This window comes from Sesamum indicum, linkage group LG13 (assembly GCF_026168435.1).
Source record: "Sesamum indicum cultivar Baizhima isolate 11 linkage group LG13, ASM2616843v1, whole genome shotgun sequence".
Taxonomy (NCBI): domain Eukaryota; kingdom Viridiplantae; phylum Streptophyta; class Magnoliopsida; order Lamiales; family Pedaliaceae; genus Sesamum; species Sesamum indicum.
This window is the reverse complement of record NC_142669.1, coordinates 5,640,236-5,658,397: the sequence shown is the minus strand read 5'-3', so window position 1 is coordinate 5,658,397 and position 18,162 is coordinate 5,640,236. Positions and strand designations below refer to the sequence as shown.

General features: G+C 38.6%; 1 protein-coding gene across 3 annotated transcripts; it reads left to right on the top strand.

The window, feature by feature from the left end:
* Positions 1 to 6,392: 6,392 nt before the first annotated feature.
* Positions 6,393 to 11,292, top strand: LOC105178808 (putative beta-glucosidase 9). Of its 3 annotated transcripts, XR_002288444.2 has the most exons (8): positions 6,393 to 6,427; positions 6,787 to 6,856; positions 7,046 to 7,104; positions 7,312 to 7,386; positions 8,120 to 8,196; positions 8,349 to 8,436; positions 10,741 to 10,859; positions 11,059 to 11,292. XR_002288444.2 is itself a non-coding variant. In XM_088877237.1 (6 exons), coding segments are annotated over exons 1-6 (285 nt in total). In that variant the 5' UTR covers positions 6,393 to 6,424; the 3' UTR covers positions 8,350 to 8,538. The 3 variants fall into 3 exon arrangements, 1 of the variants encoding a protein (XP_088733363.1); XR_016063750.1 differs by lacking the exons at positions 10,741 to 10,859; positions 11,059 to 11,292 and adding an exon at positions 9,822 to 9,963; XM_088877237.1 differs by lacking the exons at positions 10,741 to 10,859; positions 11,059 to 11,292 and having other exon boundaries at positions 8,349 to 8,538.
* The last annotated feature ends 6,870 nt before the right edge of the window (positions 11,293 to 18,162 follow it).

The window sequence follows — 18,162 nt, the reverse complement described above, 5'->3', positions numbered from 1 at the left end:
GCACTGTTTGTTTGCGAGCTACCCGACACCATAGGAAGAGAGTGCAGTGATAGGCGCAGACTTCCGTTCATGTTTAGTGTTGATTGAGTGCATCAGAGACACTATGTTTTGTGGAGGAGCAGCTTAGCATCGCCTTAAGGAGATCTCGTGTTGTGTAGAAGAGAAACTTCACGATTGGAGTGCTCAAAAGAGTAGGAGGTCGGTTTGGTGTCGCAAGATACTAGGAGAGTATTGGACACCGCGCATATACCTCAATCCTTGTGTATGTGTTGAGTTGGATGTCAATAGATCGAGTGGGTGAGTGACTTGTGGACCACGTGCAGGCGACTAGGGTATGTCGGCCAGCACGCAGTGGATGATGACTTGTTTTGTGCAGAAGAGGCACTTCATGACTAGAGCGCTCGAAAGAGCAGGAGCGGTCTGGTGTCGCGAGATACATGGGGAGTATTGTGCACTGCATACACTTCAATCCTTTGTGTATGTGTTGACGAGGACGTCAACAAATCGAGTGGGTGAGGGTCTCACAGGTCAGCTATTACCTGTGGACAACGTGCGGGCAACTGGGTTGATGTAGGCCAGCACGGGACGACATGCGGGCATCTTGGGTTGATGTAAGCCAGCACGGGACGACATGCGGGCATCTTGGGTGGATGTAGGCCAGCATGGAGCGACAATAGAGCGCAACCTTGGGCGCGAGTAGAAGCTAATGTGCGGAACAGAGTGCTTTGATGCGGTAACAGAGTTCTCTATCCTTGGAGATGCTGAAAAAGTGTACTCCTCGGCCTTTTCAGTGTTCTACTCTTAGAACAAGAGATTATTTTCTTAAGCCTATTATAAGGGGCAAATGATACGGTGAGCATCAGCCAGTCCTCCCCATGCACGACGGTAGTAGCATGAGACGACGTCTGCGCAAAGTGAGCATCTCTTGGGGGCATGATGGGGGCCTTCAAGAGCCGGCTCTAGGCAGCTCGTGAGCGGAGCGCTAGAGTCCCCGAAGGGTTTGGAGACCTGACGGGCAGCGTAGGGCCAGGATGGCCTACGTTGGGCGCTGATTGTGCCGAGAGGCTCCGTGTGGTGTGCTAGGTTGCCCCGCGGGCTGCGAGTTATCCGGGACAACGCCTCTCGTGCGAATGGGCAATGTATCGACAGGTTCCGAGATTGTGTGCAAGACGCAAAGGCACGGATGCCGAGAGCCTCAGCAAGCACACGGACTGTCGCGATACTCTGATGTGTGCGAAGGCCAGACAAAGGTGGGTTCGCATCTTTGTGGCCGCACAGGCCAAATATATATGAGAATGACATTCCGTTGCATTGAAGGCTAGCAGGCCTGTGACCCCGTGTCAGGATTGGGTAATTTGCGCACCTGCTGCCTTCCTTGGATGTGGTAGCCGTTTCTCAGGCTCACTCTCCGGAATGGAACCCTAATTCTCCGTCACCCGTCACCACCATAGTAGGCTACTATCCTACCATCGAAAGTTGATAGGGCAGAAATTTGAATGATGCGTCGCCGGCACGAGGGCCATGCGATTCGTCGAGTTATCATGAATCATCGCAGCAACGGGCAAAGCCCGTGTCGACCTTTTATCTAATAAATGCATCCCTTCCAGAAGTCGGGGTTTGTTGCAGGTACCATCAAACAAACTATAATTGATTTAATGAGCCATTCACAGTTTCACAGTCTGAATTAGTTCATACTTACACATGCATGGCTTAATCTTTGAGACAAGCATATGACTACTGGCAGGATCAACCAGGTAGCATTTCTCACCGACTCGGCCGCCCGCATGGGATGAGCCCAAAACGGTGGCGGGCATCGTTCGCACGAAGCGCATAACGCTTGGTTTCGGGGTAAACAGAGGCCGAGGTCCTCGTACCCACCGTGTGTTCCGCAGCCGAGAGATCGGGCGACGATGCAATGGCCCAACGACCCGTGCACGTGCGGCCGTGCGTGGGACGTGGGACACAGCGTGCGCCTCGAGGTCCACTCTGCACCGCAGCCCCGAGGGGTGTAGCGCAGGGCGAAAACGGGACGTTTGGGACAATACAATGCCTTCGCGATAGTTATGCAGCACAGGAAACCGACCGCGGCCAAGGCAGGAGAGCGCTTGGGCCGACGATTGAAGCGGCTTGCGGGGGATGTTGTCGCTGCCCGAGCAGGGATCTAACATGCGCACACACGCCAATCACCACTCACGCGCCCATTACGTACGCAATGCCCGAGCACACAAGCCAACGCCCACCGTCCCACGATGCATTCAAGCGTCGCGGCAGTCGAACGGCAGCAAGCACGCCCAAGCATGCCTCGATAGGCACGAAGATTCAGGACGAAGCACGAGTTGGGAACCGAGGAGCACAAACCTAGGGACCGGAGCGGCTTGCTTGTGCAGGCCGTCATCGGCTGCCCCACGACGCCTCCACTTTCGCAGGCGACGAGCTACTAGCAAGCGCACCCAAAAGCATACCCCAGCCCCCGAGCGGGAGCATTGCATGCCGGGATTGCCGACGTTGGCCAGCAACATGCTACTGATTTCGAGGTCGCGGGCAACTGCCGATGACAAGCACTGCCGACGCTGTGTGGGTGCCACCGGGAGCCGACGAGCGGGGGTGCAAGCCGTCGCCGGCCGCCCTTGACGCCTCCACTTTCGCAGGCAACGGGCTACTAGCAAGCTCACCCAAAAGCATACCCCAGCTCCCGAGCGGGAGCCTTGCATGCCGGGATTGCCGACGTTTTCCCACCACAAGCTACTAATTTCAGCGTCGCAAGCCACAAGCGGCGACAAGCTCACCCGACCGTCGGATCCCGACGGCACCCACAACGGTCCGTTTATTCGAGGGGAGACCGACAAGCATAAGTGCACCTACCAACCTTGCTTGGAAGGAGCTCGTGTTGGCCATGTTTTAGCAAATCACAATCGAAGCTCGCCCCCGACGGTTTGCCCTTGCGGACGGGACGACGCTCGGCGCACACGATGTGAATGGGCATCGGCCGCTCGCAACACCGTAGACCCCCACTCAAGCGCCCCGCCAGAAAAGCTCGCCGGACTCTCGCCGCCAAAACAAGGCCAACACAAAGCCACGCCCAAGCCATTAGGGCGGCCGAGGCTTGGGGGCTGCGGGGGGGCTGGCTTGCCCCTGCCCGGCCCCAGCGCCCAGACCCCCCTCAAGCACCCTCCTCCCCCTATAATAGGCTTAAAAAAAAAAGCCTTGTGACAGGACTACACAGAAAAGGCTGAGGAATACACTTTTTTGCCATTTTTGAAGCATTTTTGCGTATTTTTGCATGAAAATTTGCACGTCACCTCAAAATCACATGAGTAATTCATTTTTGTTGAAATAATTTATTTTTGAGTTATGAAAATATTTATTTAATTATTTTAATTATTAAAAAATAATAAATAAAAGAAAAAAATGGGAATAATATGAAGACACATTGAACAAGTGAGAGAAATATGTGGAATAAAATTTTAATTTTTTACGCATCGTATTTGTATCGCGATATATTTATTTTATTATATTCAGTTATATTATGCGTCCCAAAATTTGAAAAAGCATCGGTAAAAAATGGAGGGTTCACGTTCAAATCACTTGTTCTCCAGCAAAAACATTATGTATACATGAGCATTGCGTCTTAATGAGCACTTTCGTACGAGTTATCAGATGGAGTAATATCGATGTTTTTTGGGAACGCTCTGTCAGTTGTCTTCCCACAATCATCAAAATTCGACAAAAAAGCTTCGGGATGTTTCGAGACCCGACAAATAAGCCGTGGGCAAGATGTCTTTGCATTCTAAAGTTATCATTGGGATGAGTGTTGCAAAGGTTTCCGAAAAAACGGTGTGATGGAAGGCGACGACCACGGGAGCAGTGCCGGACGGCAGCAGACGCCCCAGCGCTCACAGGCCGACGGCAGCAGACGGTGCAGGCAGCCCCTGCCGACGTGCGCGCGCGCAGGCAGACGGCAGCAGACGGGCGCCCGTGTAGGAAGCCCCTACCAACGTGCGCGCGCGCCTGTGCGGACACTGCCGACGTGCGCGCGCGGCCCTGTGCGGATACTGCCGGCCTACGCGCGCGCCTGTGCGGACGCTGCCGACGGGCGCGTGCGCATACATTAATTTATACTTCAGTGTTAATATAAATTTTTCACTTATTAAAAACATTACTTCAAAAATAATTTAGTAATGAGTTAACAGGAAAAATACGTAAATATATTGAAATAATGTAATTGTTCAAGGCATGAGGGGTATTTTTGTCCAATAAAAGGGATAAGTGTTGCATTTGTTAGTTTAAGGGATAATAATACATGACGAATAGTTTAGGGACAAAGTTTATTATACCCTATAATATATAATAAAAATGGTAAATGTTAAATATATTTCTTAAGAGTTAATTGGTCTTTAAGTTTGAGTTTCAAGCAATTTTGTCCCTCAAATTTATTCTTGACTTTAGTACCTCTAATTAAAATATAATTTTTATCTCAAATTGGTCAATCTAACCATTTTTCAATAAAAATATGAGCATCGCATAGCTGAGTTTTTTGGCTTATTTTTGTCTTTATGCAATTTTTTTTCAGATATAAATCCCTAAAAGCATCATTTTCACTATTTAATAATTCCAAATTTAAGATTATTTGTCATTCAGCTCAGCTTTTATTATCGATTTACAATATGTTTTTCCCCTAATTAAACGTCTCTATGTTAGTATTGACGGTCAACCAACAGTCAGGATTAGTATTAATTATTTTAAAAACATTTGGCGAACAAAATTGATAAGATCAAAATATGAGATACCAACAATGATATACGGACTAATTTAGAAGAATCAAAATTAAATATTCCCAAAAAATAAGGATAAAATGTATAAAAACCTCCATGTGCTTTAAAAAGTTGCCTAAAAACTCCTTTCGATTTTAAAAATAGGCTAAAGCTCCTTGTGTTTTGTGAAACTCAACTCAATCGCCCTCTCTCCATTAAATCTCACTAACGGTGTTAATTTTTTTTTATAAAATGACCATTATATCATTAGTTATCATAAATTATTTTTTATTTTAGTCACTGTTTGTTCTTTTTTGATCAAATATTGATTGTTGGATCGAATCAATTAATCTCAACCACTAAATTTTAAAAAAATAAAAAGGTCCTGATTTAATAAATTATTTAAATTATATTATATATAAATAATTTAAAATTAAAAATATATTATTATTATTATATATTAAAAAAAATTAACTATCCCAACACCACGCCCTTAGCCCTACTGGCGCTCCTCCCTCCCCCACCATCTCAATCGTGGGAGGCGTTGATTTTTAAAATCATTGTATCTCTGCAGGCCTGTCTCCTTCAAATCGTCTTGCAGAGACTAGCCTGATGGTGGTGGTTTGAGACTGAGATTCTATTGGACGAGGACGAATCGACGTTAAAAATATTTGGCGGTCGTGGCTTGAGCCCAGTCTCTCCGATTGACGAAAACTCAAATTGAAGGTGTGAAAATGATCGTCTTGAAGAGAGGATTCGAATGGTACTACTGGCCGTTGAAAATTCATCCGGACGGCTCCAAAAACTTAGAAACAAGTTTCTAGCAAAAAAGGGACGAAAAATCGTTTAGTTTTTTTTTAATTTTTTAATTAGTTTTAATTATACTAATAAAAATATATTTTAGTTAATTAGGAGTATTTAAATTATAATATTAAATATTTTAGTTAATTAAGAATAACTATAATAATAATTATTGTAATTAAATATATATTTTAATTGATTAAAAATAATTTTAGATTTAACAATTATAAAATTATAAAATTATTTGAATTCAAATATAATTTAAATTTAATATTTTTAATATTAAAAAATTAAATATAATTTAATATTTCAATTGAAATTTTAAAAAAATATAAAAATAAAATAAAAGCAAAATATGGCATTTTAGTAAAAAATACCTAAGAAAAAGGTCGAGAACAGTTAAAAAATACCCCACATGCACAAAAAGCGGGTATAATGCACATTCTGCTAATTATTAATGGAATGGGTGCTTGTTGTTGAGTTTTACAAAATACAAGTGGTTTTTAACCTTTTTTAAAAATAGATTTTCCTAGTGATTTCATTTTTGGAACTGGTACCTCTGCTTATCAGGTCCGTCAAACACACACACAAATAAATTATATTTACACATCTAATTCTTTTTCTTGACAAATTTAAGTTTTAAACATCTCATATTTAATCTTAGTCCCTAGTAAGTGGACTTCCCTTGAAAGTCACCTATGTTTCTTACGGAAGGTGTAAGTTAAGTGATGGAGGGTAACACGCATAGAATGATTCTTAACGTGGCCTAGGGAATAATCCTCTTTGAGGGAATTCTTTAGCCTCTTAACAAATTTTGTCTTGTATTAACAATTTTGGTCTCATTCATACTCTATTAGATCTCATTTCTAGTCATGGTAACTGTAGATTGTTATGACCAAAATTGTCAAAACATGACTAAATTTGTCAAAAAATAAGACCACGTATGTGATATTCAAGACTAAGTTCATAAAAAAAAAAACTAAATTTGTAAATAAACTAAATTACAGAATAAAAAATATTAACAATCTAAAGTTACAGGATCAAATATGTAACTTTTCTTATATATATACATCCATCATTATTCAGAAGCATAACTAAGATGTGTTTAATTTCAATCATATATATATATATATATTGCTATATGGGCTTAACATTTATTACACCTCATGAATGAAGATTGAAATGATCCCGGGAATTATATTATCATTAAATATCACATGCGTTCTATGTTCAGATTGAAGGAGGTGCTGCAGAAGGTGGTAGAGGCCTTAGTGTCTGGGACGTTTTCACTTTGAGGACTCCAGGTCTGTCACTTTTTCTCTCTCTCTCTCTCTCTCTCACTTAAATTCATGAGTTTGAATTTATTTATTGAATACCAATTTTAACCATAAACTAATTAGACGTCATTGGTTGATGACGTAGAATTATAAGGGCACAAAAGTCATTGTAACTATCTTATTGCTTATTAAGAAACTTTATATTCTGGATGGTAGGCAATATTTTGGATGGATCCAATGGGAATGTAGCCGTCGATATGTACACGAAATATAAGGTAAATTAAGGTTTTTATTTAGGTGTGTTCCAAAAGTAATAATAAAATGATCAATTAGTATTTACATATATATATATGTATACATATATATTTGTAGAACACAAACTTCAGTGTATTTTTATTTATTTACATAAATACAAAATACAAAATCAATTATATTGCAAGATGAGTGGGTAAGTAAAATGTTGGCATACTTATGCTGTGCAGGAAGATATTAAGATGATGAAGAGAATGGGGTTGATGCTTACAGATTTTCGATATCTTGGCCAAGAATATTGCCGGGTAACATTAATTTGCAAATATTACAATATTTGGTTTTGAAAACAAAGTAATTAATACCACACATATTTATATATGTATGTATATATGTGTGACAATTTTATTAGATAATTTGGTAAGGGATATTGCATTTTTGGTGTCATAATGTAAAATATATTTTCAGTCTCATTGCTCAAAAATTTTTGAAAATAGTTTCATAACTTGCAAAGGTCTCATTTTCAATCCTCCTGTCAATTTCAATCAAAAAAATTGACAAAAAAATATATCATGTGCAAGTCCATCACATGGCCATTATCTTTCAAAATTTCGTTAATTTCCTAACATAAATTAGTTTCATTGCATTTTGTCCTGTCATTATAGTATTTGGCATTTGGATCATGTGACTTACTAGGGTAGCCATTTAATCATATATATATTTTTAACTTTTGCGGTTTCAGGACAAAATTCGCAAAAATATTTTCAAAGTTGGGCGAAAATTGCTACCCTAAGAAGTTACAAGATCAAAATATATGTCAATATAATATGCTTCTAAAAAAGACTTCAAGCCCAGAAGTTGGTAGCATGGCTGAAAGTGAGATTTTTTAAAATCACGAGACTATTTTTTTGTAGTCTCATAATTAAGCAATATAACTAAAAAAGTACCTATTTAAGTTATAAGACAAAAAATATAAGTTTTCATGATTTGACGTATTGACCTAAAGAGAATAATTTCTTATTCTTGCGTATGTGCTTTCAGGTGGAAAACTTTGCCTTGCTATCAATAGAGAAGGAATCGACTTCTACAATGATATATCAACACTCGCAAAGATTTTGGTTGAGTTTGAACTTTATAATTATATACATATATATATATATATCAGTTCTAAATATTTAACTTCTAAATTTTTCAAAAAAAATAATTAAATAATATTTTGAGCTGTTGTAAGTTTATTTGTTTTATTTATATATATGACCCTTTGATGCAGAAATGGAGCCCTATGTGACTCTCTTTCACTGGGATACTCCTTATGCTTTGGAACAAGAGTATGGTGGCTTCTTAAGTCAAGACATTGTGTAAGCACTTCAGTTTCAATTTGTCTCACTTCATCTACTCAACTTCTTGTATAATTGTAAATATAATTTGTCTACTCAATTTGTCTCAATTTGTCTACTCAACTTCTTGTATAACTTCATCTACTCAATTTGTCTCACGTCTTTTAAAATTTGATCTAAATTATAAATATTTTTATTTTTTATAAAATTAGAAATACACGTCATTAAGGGTGTTAATGTAATATATCTAAAAGTTTTTTTTGTGAAATTACAAGTATATTTCACGAGAGGGTGCTTGTTTAAAATTTCGTCATCTATCTATATCTAAACAAATATAAAGAGTAAGATTCTCAATACTCATAAACAACATCAATGACACCACAACATCAAGCCAACAATGCCATCCAACTGTTAGGATAACAAATTTATTAACTTTTTAAATTTTACATTAACTAATAAAATAGTTTTTTTTTTATTTTCTTTTGAATGTAATGTATTGGTTTATATATTTTGCTTTTATTTATATAATATTTTTTAAAGCGTGAAAGATTATTTACTATATACACAGAGGAACATTAACGATTAGTTAATATAAGAAATAAAAGATCTCTACACTCACAAACAATGGTTAATATATGACACTACCCCACTAAATTTTCTTTCTTTCTTTCTTTCTTTTTTTCAAACCTAATGTATTGGTTTATACATTTTACTCTTATTTATAATACAATTTAAAACGTGAAATATTATTATTATATATATGGAGGAATGGCATGCTACAACGGCTACTATTATAATAAAGAAAATGGGTGCTATAAAACAGAAAATGGTGGCTTTGTCGATGCCGCTGCACCCATTTTTGTGATGCCAAAAATACCTTTAAACTCATAAGATAACTAACTTATTCAACTTTTCAAATTTTATATTAATTCAACTGCCAACTAAAACTCCCACATTTCTTAAAAAAATTGGCTTAACTTCCATCTATTGATACCCATTATAACCAAAAGAGGTGTTATAGATACAAAATGATAATTTTGACACTATTGATATAAAAAGGAGTGCGCTTTTTGCTCACAAACGACAGTTTCTGATACTACTGCACCAATTTCTTTTATTATGTCAATAATATTCTTGAATTTCTTTTATTTTATTTTTTTCTTAATATATGATATCTTGTTTTAAAAACGACTTTCGTGATTTTTGGGAACTATGCTTTTGAGAATTCGGTGATCGAGTGAAATACTGGATAACACTGAACGAGCCCTGGATGTACTGTGTTAATGGATATGTATCATGCATATTCCCACCCGACGCTGCCAGTTCGCCTCCTCCTCCTCCTCCTCCTCCTCCAGCTTCTGGTTCATACATGAATACAACTTATGTTGAAACATTCTTGAGTTCAGGTCTATCAGACAACCGGATTGCTTCTTATATAGCTGTCGACGATGAACCCATAAAGTACGATTTTGTTCCTTATAGAGGGCCTACAACAATGCAACGGAGCAACCTTATATGGACTCGTAACGACGCCTTTCATCATGATTATATCGAGACCACATACGGACTCTCATCTAGACTAGAAAGTTGCGTTCTCAAGAAAACCCTAAACGAGGAATCAGGCAGAAGCAACATTAACGGCCAAACCCCCCGCCTAGGCACAGGCGGCTTTCGCAAAAAAATAAAAATAAAAATAAAAATAAAAATAAAAAATAAAACATTAACGGCTTTCCGACATTGTCAACTCCAACCAAAGACGTATATACTGTAGGAAAAAACTTGCTCCTTTCTCATGCAACAATAGTTCAATCATACCAGACCAAATTTAAGGTATGTGTACTATAAGGAATAAGTTGTCATTTCAGACCAGTAATTTATGGGCGTATTATTTTTTGTACTGCAGAAATTGATTTTCATAATATTGTCCGGTAATTTTAAAAATTTGAAAATTTTCATCATTTTAAATCGAAAAATTGCATGTGATTTACACATGACCCAATTAAACTGCAATTTTAATCTTGTAACTTAGGGGACTTTGCCATTTTAGCCCTATAAATTAGGGAAATTGACATTTTTGTCTTGCATGTTATTTGAGGGACTAGATTTCCCGCCAAGTTGGCCAGAAAATGATAAAAAATATCAAAATTATAAAGTAACAAGAATAAATTGTAAAAATAATTTCGTACAGAATTAAAAATACCATAATTTTTAATTGAAGGATCAAAATTATAATTTTTTCGTACTATAAATGTTGACAACATATCTCAATCATTATTCTTTTTTTTGTCTTATTGGAGTTTGCTAAAATGGGATGTAAAACTTCAGGCACAGCATAATGGCCAGATAGGAATAGCACTTGTTTCCTGCTAGTTTGAGTCGCTAAATAAAGATGATGAAGATGACAGAAAGGCTGGTGTAAGAGCACGTGATTTTATGTTGGGGTGGTAAGATACATCTAAAAATTGCAATTTTGGTCTAGTTATAATTATGTAGAAGCAACGGTCGTTAATATACCATATTCTACTCATATTTTCGATTTTTGGTTGACATAATTTGTCATTAATATATGTATTTATATATTCTGTTTTTAGCTTTTTTTGAATTTTAATTAGGTTTCGTCCTAATGATTTGGTTTAATTTCAGGTTCTTGGAGCATGTATTAAATGGTAGATATTCCCAAAATATGATAGATAATGTTTCTGCCGATAATCTTCTACAATTCGAACCTGATGAAGTTGACTTGCTTAAAGGATCCATTGACTTTTTGTGTTTAAACTATTACACATCTTTCTATGCGTCGCATGATCTCGATCCTAACATCGCAAACGGCTACAACAGGGATCAGAAACTTGCAATTTATTGTAAGCTCTTGACAACCTTACGTATCTACTCGTCTTGTTGTGTTTTCTTTTAGTTTAAATACTAAATAATTCTACTTTCCGATAATTTTAACTTTTAGGGGACTTAATCGATCCTAGATTTATCACATATACAAATAAAAATAGTTCTAAAATTTAGGCACGAGTATTACAATATCCATTCCAAAAGTTCTCTGAAAAAATTAATTCCAGCCGTTCCAAGACCCACCCCAAACCATTCCAATTCAAAAAATAAAAATAACTTTTACAAATTCAAAATGAATAAGAGTTTTGAATGACTGTTACAGTTCTCGTCCCAAATAAGAACAATTTTGCCAAAACTGTTCCTAAATTTTTGTAATGTTGTCTGTCAGGACGGATTTTGAATTTGAACCGTTCTAAAATCCGCTTCAAATACGTTTTGTATCCTGAAGCCATTCCAAACACAAAAAAAAAACCGTTCCAAAACCCGTCCCAAGTCCTGCCTTTTCTTGCAGTGATATAATAATGATAAGAAACATATATTCATAGTATATTGTTGATTTGTGGGTGTTAAATGGGATCCATACTACTGTGCGCACCTAATAAATATGCCCCACTTATTGCCACAACTAATTCCATAGCAAAATATGGATACTTACCGTGTGAATAACACCATGAGCACACATGTATGGCCAAAATATATTATTACACTATATATGCACATAACATGTCATTGTGTAGAAAACGTGTCATAGTGTGTGTGCCCTTATGTTATGTTACAAACAAAGAAAACAACAATTGAAAACAAAGGACAAACATATAAACTACGTCATGGATAGCATAGCATACAAAAGTAGAGACATATGACATCACGGGAAAACTCTAGCTTAGTAATTGCGAATACAATAATAGTTAATCTATTTCTTCCCACTGCCGGTTCAACCACTCATTATACATAGAGCTAGCCAAATCATCTGCCAAGAAGTATAGCGGTACTGGTCTCAATAGTCCACACGCAGTTCACATAAGTTTCCAGACCGCCGTCACTTGCATCCCATCTCAAGTTCTAAAGGATCACCAACATTTCATCTTGTAAGAAGTTATATAGAAGGCGACATGCTAGGATTATCCTATTTTTGGACTCTAACAGGCTAAAATGACTGGCTAAGTAGTATTCCCCATCGGATTTCTAGAAATCCTGAAGCTCTCTCTATGACATTATGTGTCGATGACTGTTTCAAGTTAAAGAGCTCTTCTTGGTTTTGAGGCCCCCCTGCACCAGAATCCCATTTTCATAGGTGGTAGTGAATACCACTATATTGTTTCAAGAAGCCTTCATCATTTGCATAACCATTGTCACATAAATAGTAGTTGCCCGTTATAACACGAAGACACATTTAGATAACCATGAAGTCACTTTTTTTTTTTTAAACACTCGAAGGTGGGGTAGCTTTTCGGGGTCCCCGTCCCTTCTTCATTGAAATTTAACTAACATCTATCACTTCATCATTACTGCAATAAAATCATAAACGGAGGAGTACTACTCCTTTACATTGTAACAATTTCTTCTAACGACATTATATTTTGAGTTTCCGCAGCCATCTTCTTTTGATTTGCCTTGTCCGAATTCTTGGGCCACAAGAGTTGCTCCTTTGTTTCATCATTCAGTTTTTCTCCTCTGAATTCTTGAGCAGGTAATCCGGTTGCTCGTTCATAGGGAATTGATTTCTGGGCAGTCTGGTCAGAGTGACCAGCTCCTGTAACAGCTGCTCTAAGGATTCTATATCAAGTGGGTTGCAATTGGTCAAGCGGATCAGGTCGCGAATCTTCAAATACCTGGCATTGCTGTCCATAATCTCTCCCTCTTCTGAACTCTGATCCTCTTCTGAATTCTCTGAATTTAGATCCTCTTCTGAATTCTCTGAATTCTAATCCTCCTCTGCGTTCTATTCGAGTAGCATGATAGTATTTTTCACATGTGTCCAATTTCCATCAGCTACTTTATACTCCAAATTATCCTCCTCCGTTTTATCATTATCACTGGTAGTGTCAGCAACATCAACAGAGACAACATTTTCATCCGCAATGTTATTCGAAATGCGATGCTTCCTAACCATAGTTGGCATATTATCATCGTGTGCAATGCAGTTAGCGTTATCAATATGCACATCATTCTCCACTTTCGAGTCACAATTAACACCCGACGTCTCGATTTCACCAAAGTCATTGCCATGTTTACCACTGTCCACATTGTCATTAGAGAGGTTAGTAGAGTACCTGCTTTTGGGAGCATTCAACTCTCCCAAATGCCTTAGCTGTCTCAATCACCACCTATTCCTCCGTTCCCATTGTCTCCTTACCTTTCGACTGCTTGGCTCGTAGAGGGGGGCGGGGGGCGGGGGGCATTGCCCATTGTGTAGCACTCCAAGTTGTCGTTGCCGACATGTTTACAAAGGTTGCAGTATTTTGGAAGCTGTTCATATTCCACTTTCTGATGAATTGTGACTCCATTGATTTGTAGGTCAAAACCCTTCACAAGTGGCTTGGTAAGATCAATGTCAATGCCAAGTCTAGCTTTAGAGAGCTTGGATTGATTGAGAGTGCAGTCATCGATTTGAAGTGGTGTTCCTATCATGTTTGCTATAGCAAATAGGGCATCCTTATGAAACAAATGAGCTGGGAGTTCAGGAAAACATACCCAAACCGGAATAGTAGAGGATTCTTGAGTCGGTGTGAATGTCGGTGTCCATTTGAAAATGCACATCGGAAATCCTTGAATGTGCCAAATTCTTCTTAGCGATAAATAGGAGAAGTCGGATTCGTTGGAGAGTAAAATAAGCACATGCTTGGCATTGATCATATTGACAGTAAATGCACCTTTGACTCCCAGTCCGGCAATAAGGCGATGCAGGTGCCGATATAGAGGTTTTCCATGGGAGAATTTTCCAACTAGTGCCAATCGAAAGGGAGCTACAAGGGCTTTTGTCTCCGCTTCTGTGAATACCAATGTAGGACCCTTCTCATTAGTGAAGACTGCACCGACAGAGGGCAGTGTCGAGTCTACAAGAAAAAATTTATGGGACGCTGTTGGTGCGGTTTTCGAGGCTTGTGAAGGACGACATCTTCAGTGAACGTTCTTCTCGGAAGATGAACCATCGAGTGCCGAGTTGCTGCCTGCTGCACAGGGTTGACAGGGTGAGTTGACCGAGTTAACTCGGTCAAACCAGAGTAAATTCGGTTGACGGTGGAGGAGCCCGTTGTTGTTGTTGCTTTGGCCGTCTTTTCAGAGTCTCCGATGGCGGAAACTGACCAGAGAGGAAGCTCCGCCATGAAGAGGCGGTTCCAGTGGTGTATCTCTGGCAGAAAACAACCGTCGGACGGCTGCGAATCGGAGGTCCGACGTGGAGCGACGCCGCGAGAGCGAAAATGGCGAGAACTCCTTGCACAGTTAAAGAAATTCAATGGGCTTGGTCTCAAACAACTCACAGTGACAAGAGGAATTGAATGGAGGTGGTCCGCGATCGTATGGTGGCGTGACGGCGACGAATCGACGGAAAAGGGTGGCGGCCGTTAAGGAGTTAGCCCATCTTCTCCGATTGATAAAACTTCCAATTGTTTAAGAGAGAGTGATCTACTCATCAAGGCGATTATATTGGTGTATGAAGTCACTTATTAATATTACAAAATAAAAGTTTTTGTTAATTGTTCATTATACTGCATGATTAATATGTAATGTTGCTATATTATACTAGTACATGTGGTATACCTAAAGGCACTTAGAGACCATTGGGTCTGTGGATCGCATAGTGTAAAACACGGCTATCATCTCCACTACTTTCCCAACTGGTGAGGACATATATAAATTGGGTGCTTGGATTGCAAACCCTAAGGACATTGATGGCTACTTGACCGTTCCAAGTGCGTAAATGACCTCTTCAGGGACTCTAACTTCAATGAATGTTCCATCCTGAGCACCTAAACAACCCTACAACAATTTCCATAAATGGCAACATTACATTTCTAGAAGCATGCAACGGTTGGAACCTTCATGTATCAAGCTAGAACTAATCATTTATTATAACAAGCAAAAAGTTACCTTAGACCATCTCCAACTGGGGTTGGGAAAATCCGCTATGATTGGAACCGGATTTCCAAGAAAATGGTATGCATTTTTAAAATGCTGTTGAGCATATCATGAAAATGCTTGGTCACTGTCCGGGCAGATTTTATGAACTCGTGTTTGACCACACAATTATTTTTGTGGTGGGAAATAATAGTTACGAATATGACCACTTGTTTTGAGAAGGTTACATGCTTAATCCTAGAAACTCCACTGAAATGTTCCAAAAGATAACACAAAGATCGAAGCATGACGATCTATACATAGGTCTTGTAGACACGACTCATCACTAATGGCTACTAACCAACGCAGGTTCCTAACATGGTGAAGAATCCTAGATTTAAGTGTGTATCACCGAGGATGAACACGTGTTTGAGTAGTGCTTCTACAGTTGAGATATTGAATTACATAAAGAAAAAAGGGTAAGAGCAACAACAATCTCAAGCATAATTTAGTATGCAGCAATCAAAGTTAGTATTTACCTAGTTCACCTCATCCTAAATGACATATAAATAATTTGACTATGTTACCTCAAGCACTAAAGAAAATAACATTCATAGTAAATAAAGAAAAGGGCAGGAGCAATCTTGCCCATTAACTAGAGTAATATGCAAAAGTTCATAAGTACTGTTTATCAACATAATAAACAATGTGTTCGTAACTGGTAACAGGATAGACGGTCACATAATTAAAGAAACATCCATAAAAACAACCCACATTAGTGCCTAAATACAACAGAAGTAATTTCATATATAAAAAGTTGTGGAAGTCTAGCATAGGGATGTGCAAAAACATGGTGATATCACACCAATTTCAGAATAAGTGACTAGAAAGCAAATTAGGTTGGGTACTGTTCTTCAATATTTATCAAAATAATATAATCATCAATAAAATAAGTATTCATTAATGGAAAAAGTGTTTGTTGTGTTTACTACTAACATTGAACGAGGTTTCAACTTCACAATAAATGCCTACAGATAGAATGGTTTAACCATTGGAGTTAGGCTGGGCATAGGCCGAAGGATATGAGACTAACTTATGAGGGTTAGTTTAAAATATGTTAAGTCGATGACTTCGAGATAAGACATCGAGAGTCCTATAGAGACTGGTACTAAGTATTTTAATGTCGTGTTTCATCTGCAGGAGACATAAGTCGTCTTTGCAATTTTAGTGGGTTAGTTGACTAGGTAATTGACTAATTTGTGAGAATCTTTATATAAAAACCTTGTAGGCTTGGTCGGTAGGACTGCAAGTCTTATTTCGATAGTAAAATATTGATCATGGAACCTAAGGAATAATGACAGTCGTGTGCATACAAAGACTATATCTTGGATTGGAAAGAAGTGATTATATCGTCAAATATGCTCATTATAAGTCTTGTCCAGTATAATTGGAGTATGTAGCAAGGATTGTGATTTCAAGAAACAATTTGTTCCTTGTCAGTATGTGACAGCGAGATCTCCTATACGCTCTGAGACAATTTAAACTCTATAATCTATGGTTATAGCACTGGACTGAGTGGGAAGGAATTTATGAAGCCGATCAATAGACTAAATACATTTTGAGTATGTAGCATGGATACCAAGTCAAAGATGGGAACTGATGGTCAATTCCATTCCCTAGACTAAGACCGGAAGTCGGTTGACAGTAGGACCATACTTGTATGAAACTTGGAGACTAAATATTCATACCATTATTCACCCAGTCTCTTGTACCATGGACTATTTTTAGATGGCCGCCCATGCTAACAGTTATTCCTAGTTATGTGATAATAAAAAATAATTCATAATGTGACTAGAAAGCCAATTGGATTGGCAGTTTTGGAAACCATTTAGCGATCCTTATAAACGTGATATTATCTTGATGAATGTAGTAAGCATTCATCTGTGGAACCATGTGCTTGTTGTACTTACTATTTATGTTTAGCAGTGTTTTAATATCACAACAAATGCCCACAGATCAATTGAATAAACCATGAAGTTGAGCTGCGCATTGGCTGACAGCTATGAAACCAACTTCTAAGGGTTGGTTTGAAACGTTTCGAGTCAAGGGCCTCGATACTGGGTATCGAGAGTCCTATAGAGACTGTCACTAAGTATTCCATTCATTGGAAGAGTGCCATTTTTCATTGACAATAAATAAAGATGTCTATGCAATTTTAGTGGATTAGTTGACAAGGTTGTTAACTGATTGAACTGACTAGTAGGAATAGTCATATTGAAGCCTTGGAGGCTTGGTCGGTATGACTTGATTTTTTGGCTCTGATAGTACAGGATTAGTCCATGGACTTGAGGAATCATGGCAGTCACATGCATATGATGGCTATATTTTTTGGATCTGGCGAGAGATGACTATGTCTTCGATGTGGTCATTATAAGTCTTATCTAGTATAATCAAATTATGTATTGAGGATGGTAGATTTCAAGATAGAATTCGTCCCTTATCAGTATAGGATGGGCATATCTTCTATGCGCTTTGAGATGCTTTAGACTCTCTAAGTCTATGGCCATAGCGATTGGTCGAATTGGGAATGGTATCCTTCGTCGATCAATAGAGTAAACGCATCTCATGTACGCAACAAAGTTGCCTGGTTCCATGATGGGAATCGACGTGCAATTTCATGTACTGGAATAAGGTCAGGAGATGGTCAATGGTAGGACCGTACTTGTATCGAACTCGAGAGCCTAAATATTCACGCCAACATTCACTTAGTCTCTAGTGCTATGGACCGTTGCAAGATGGCTACCCGTGGTGACAGGCATTTTCGATTAATGGTTAATTGAAAAT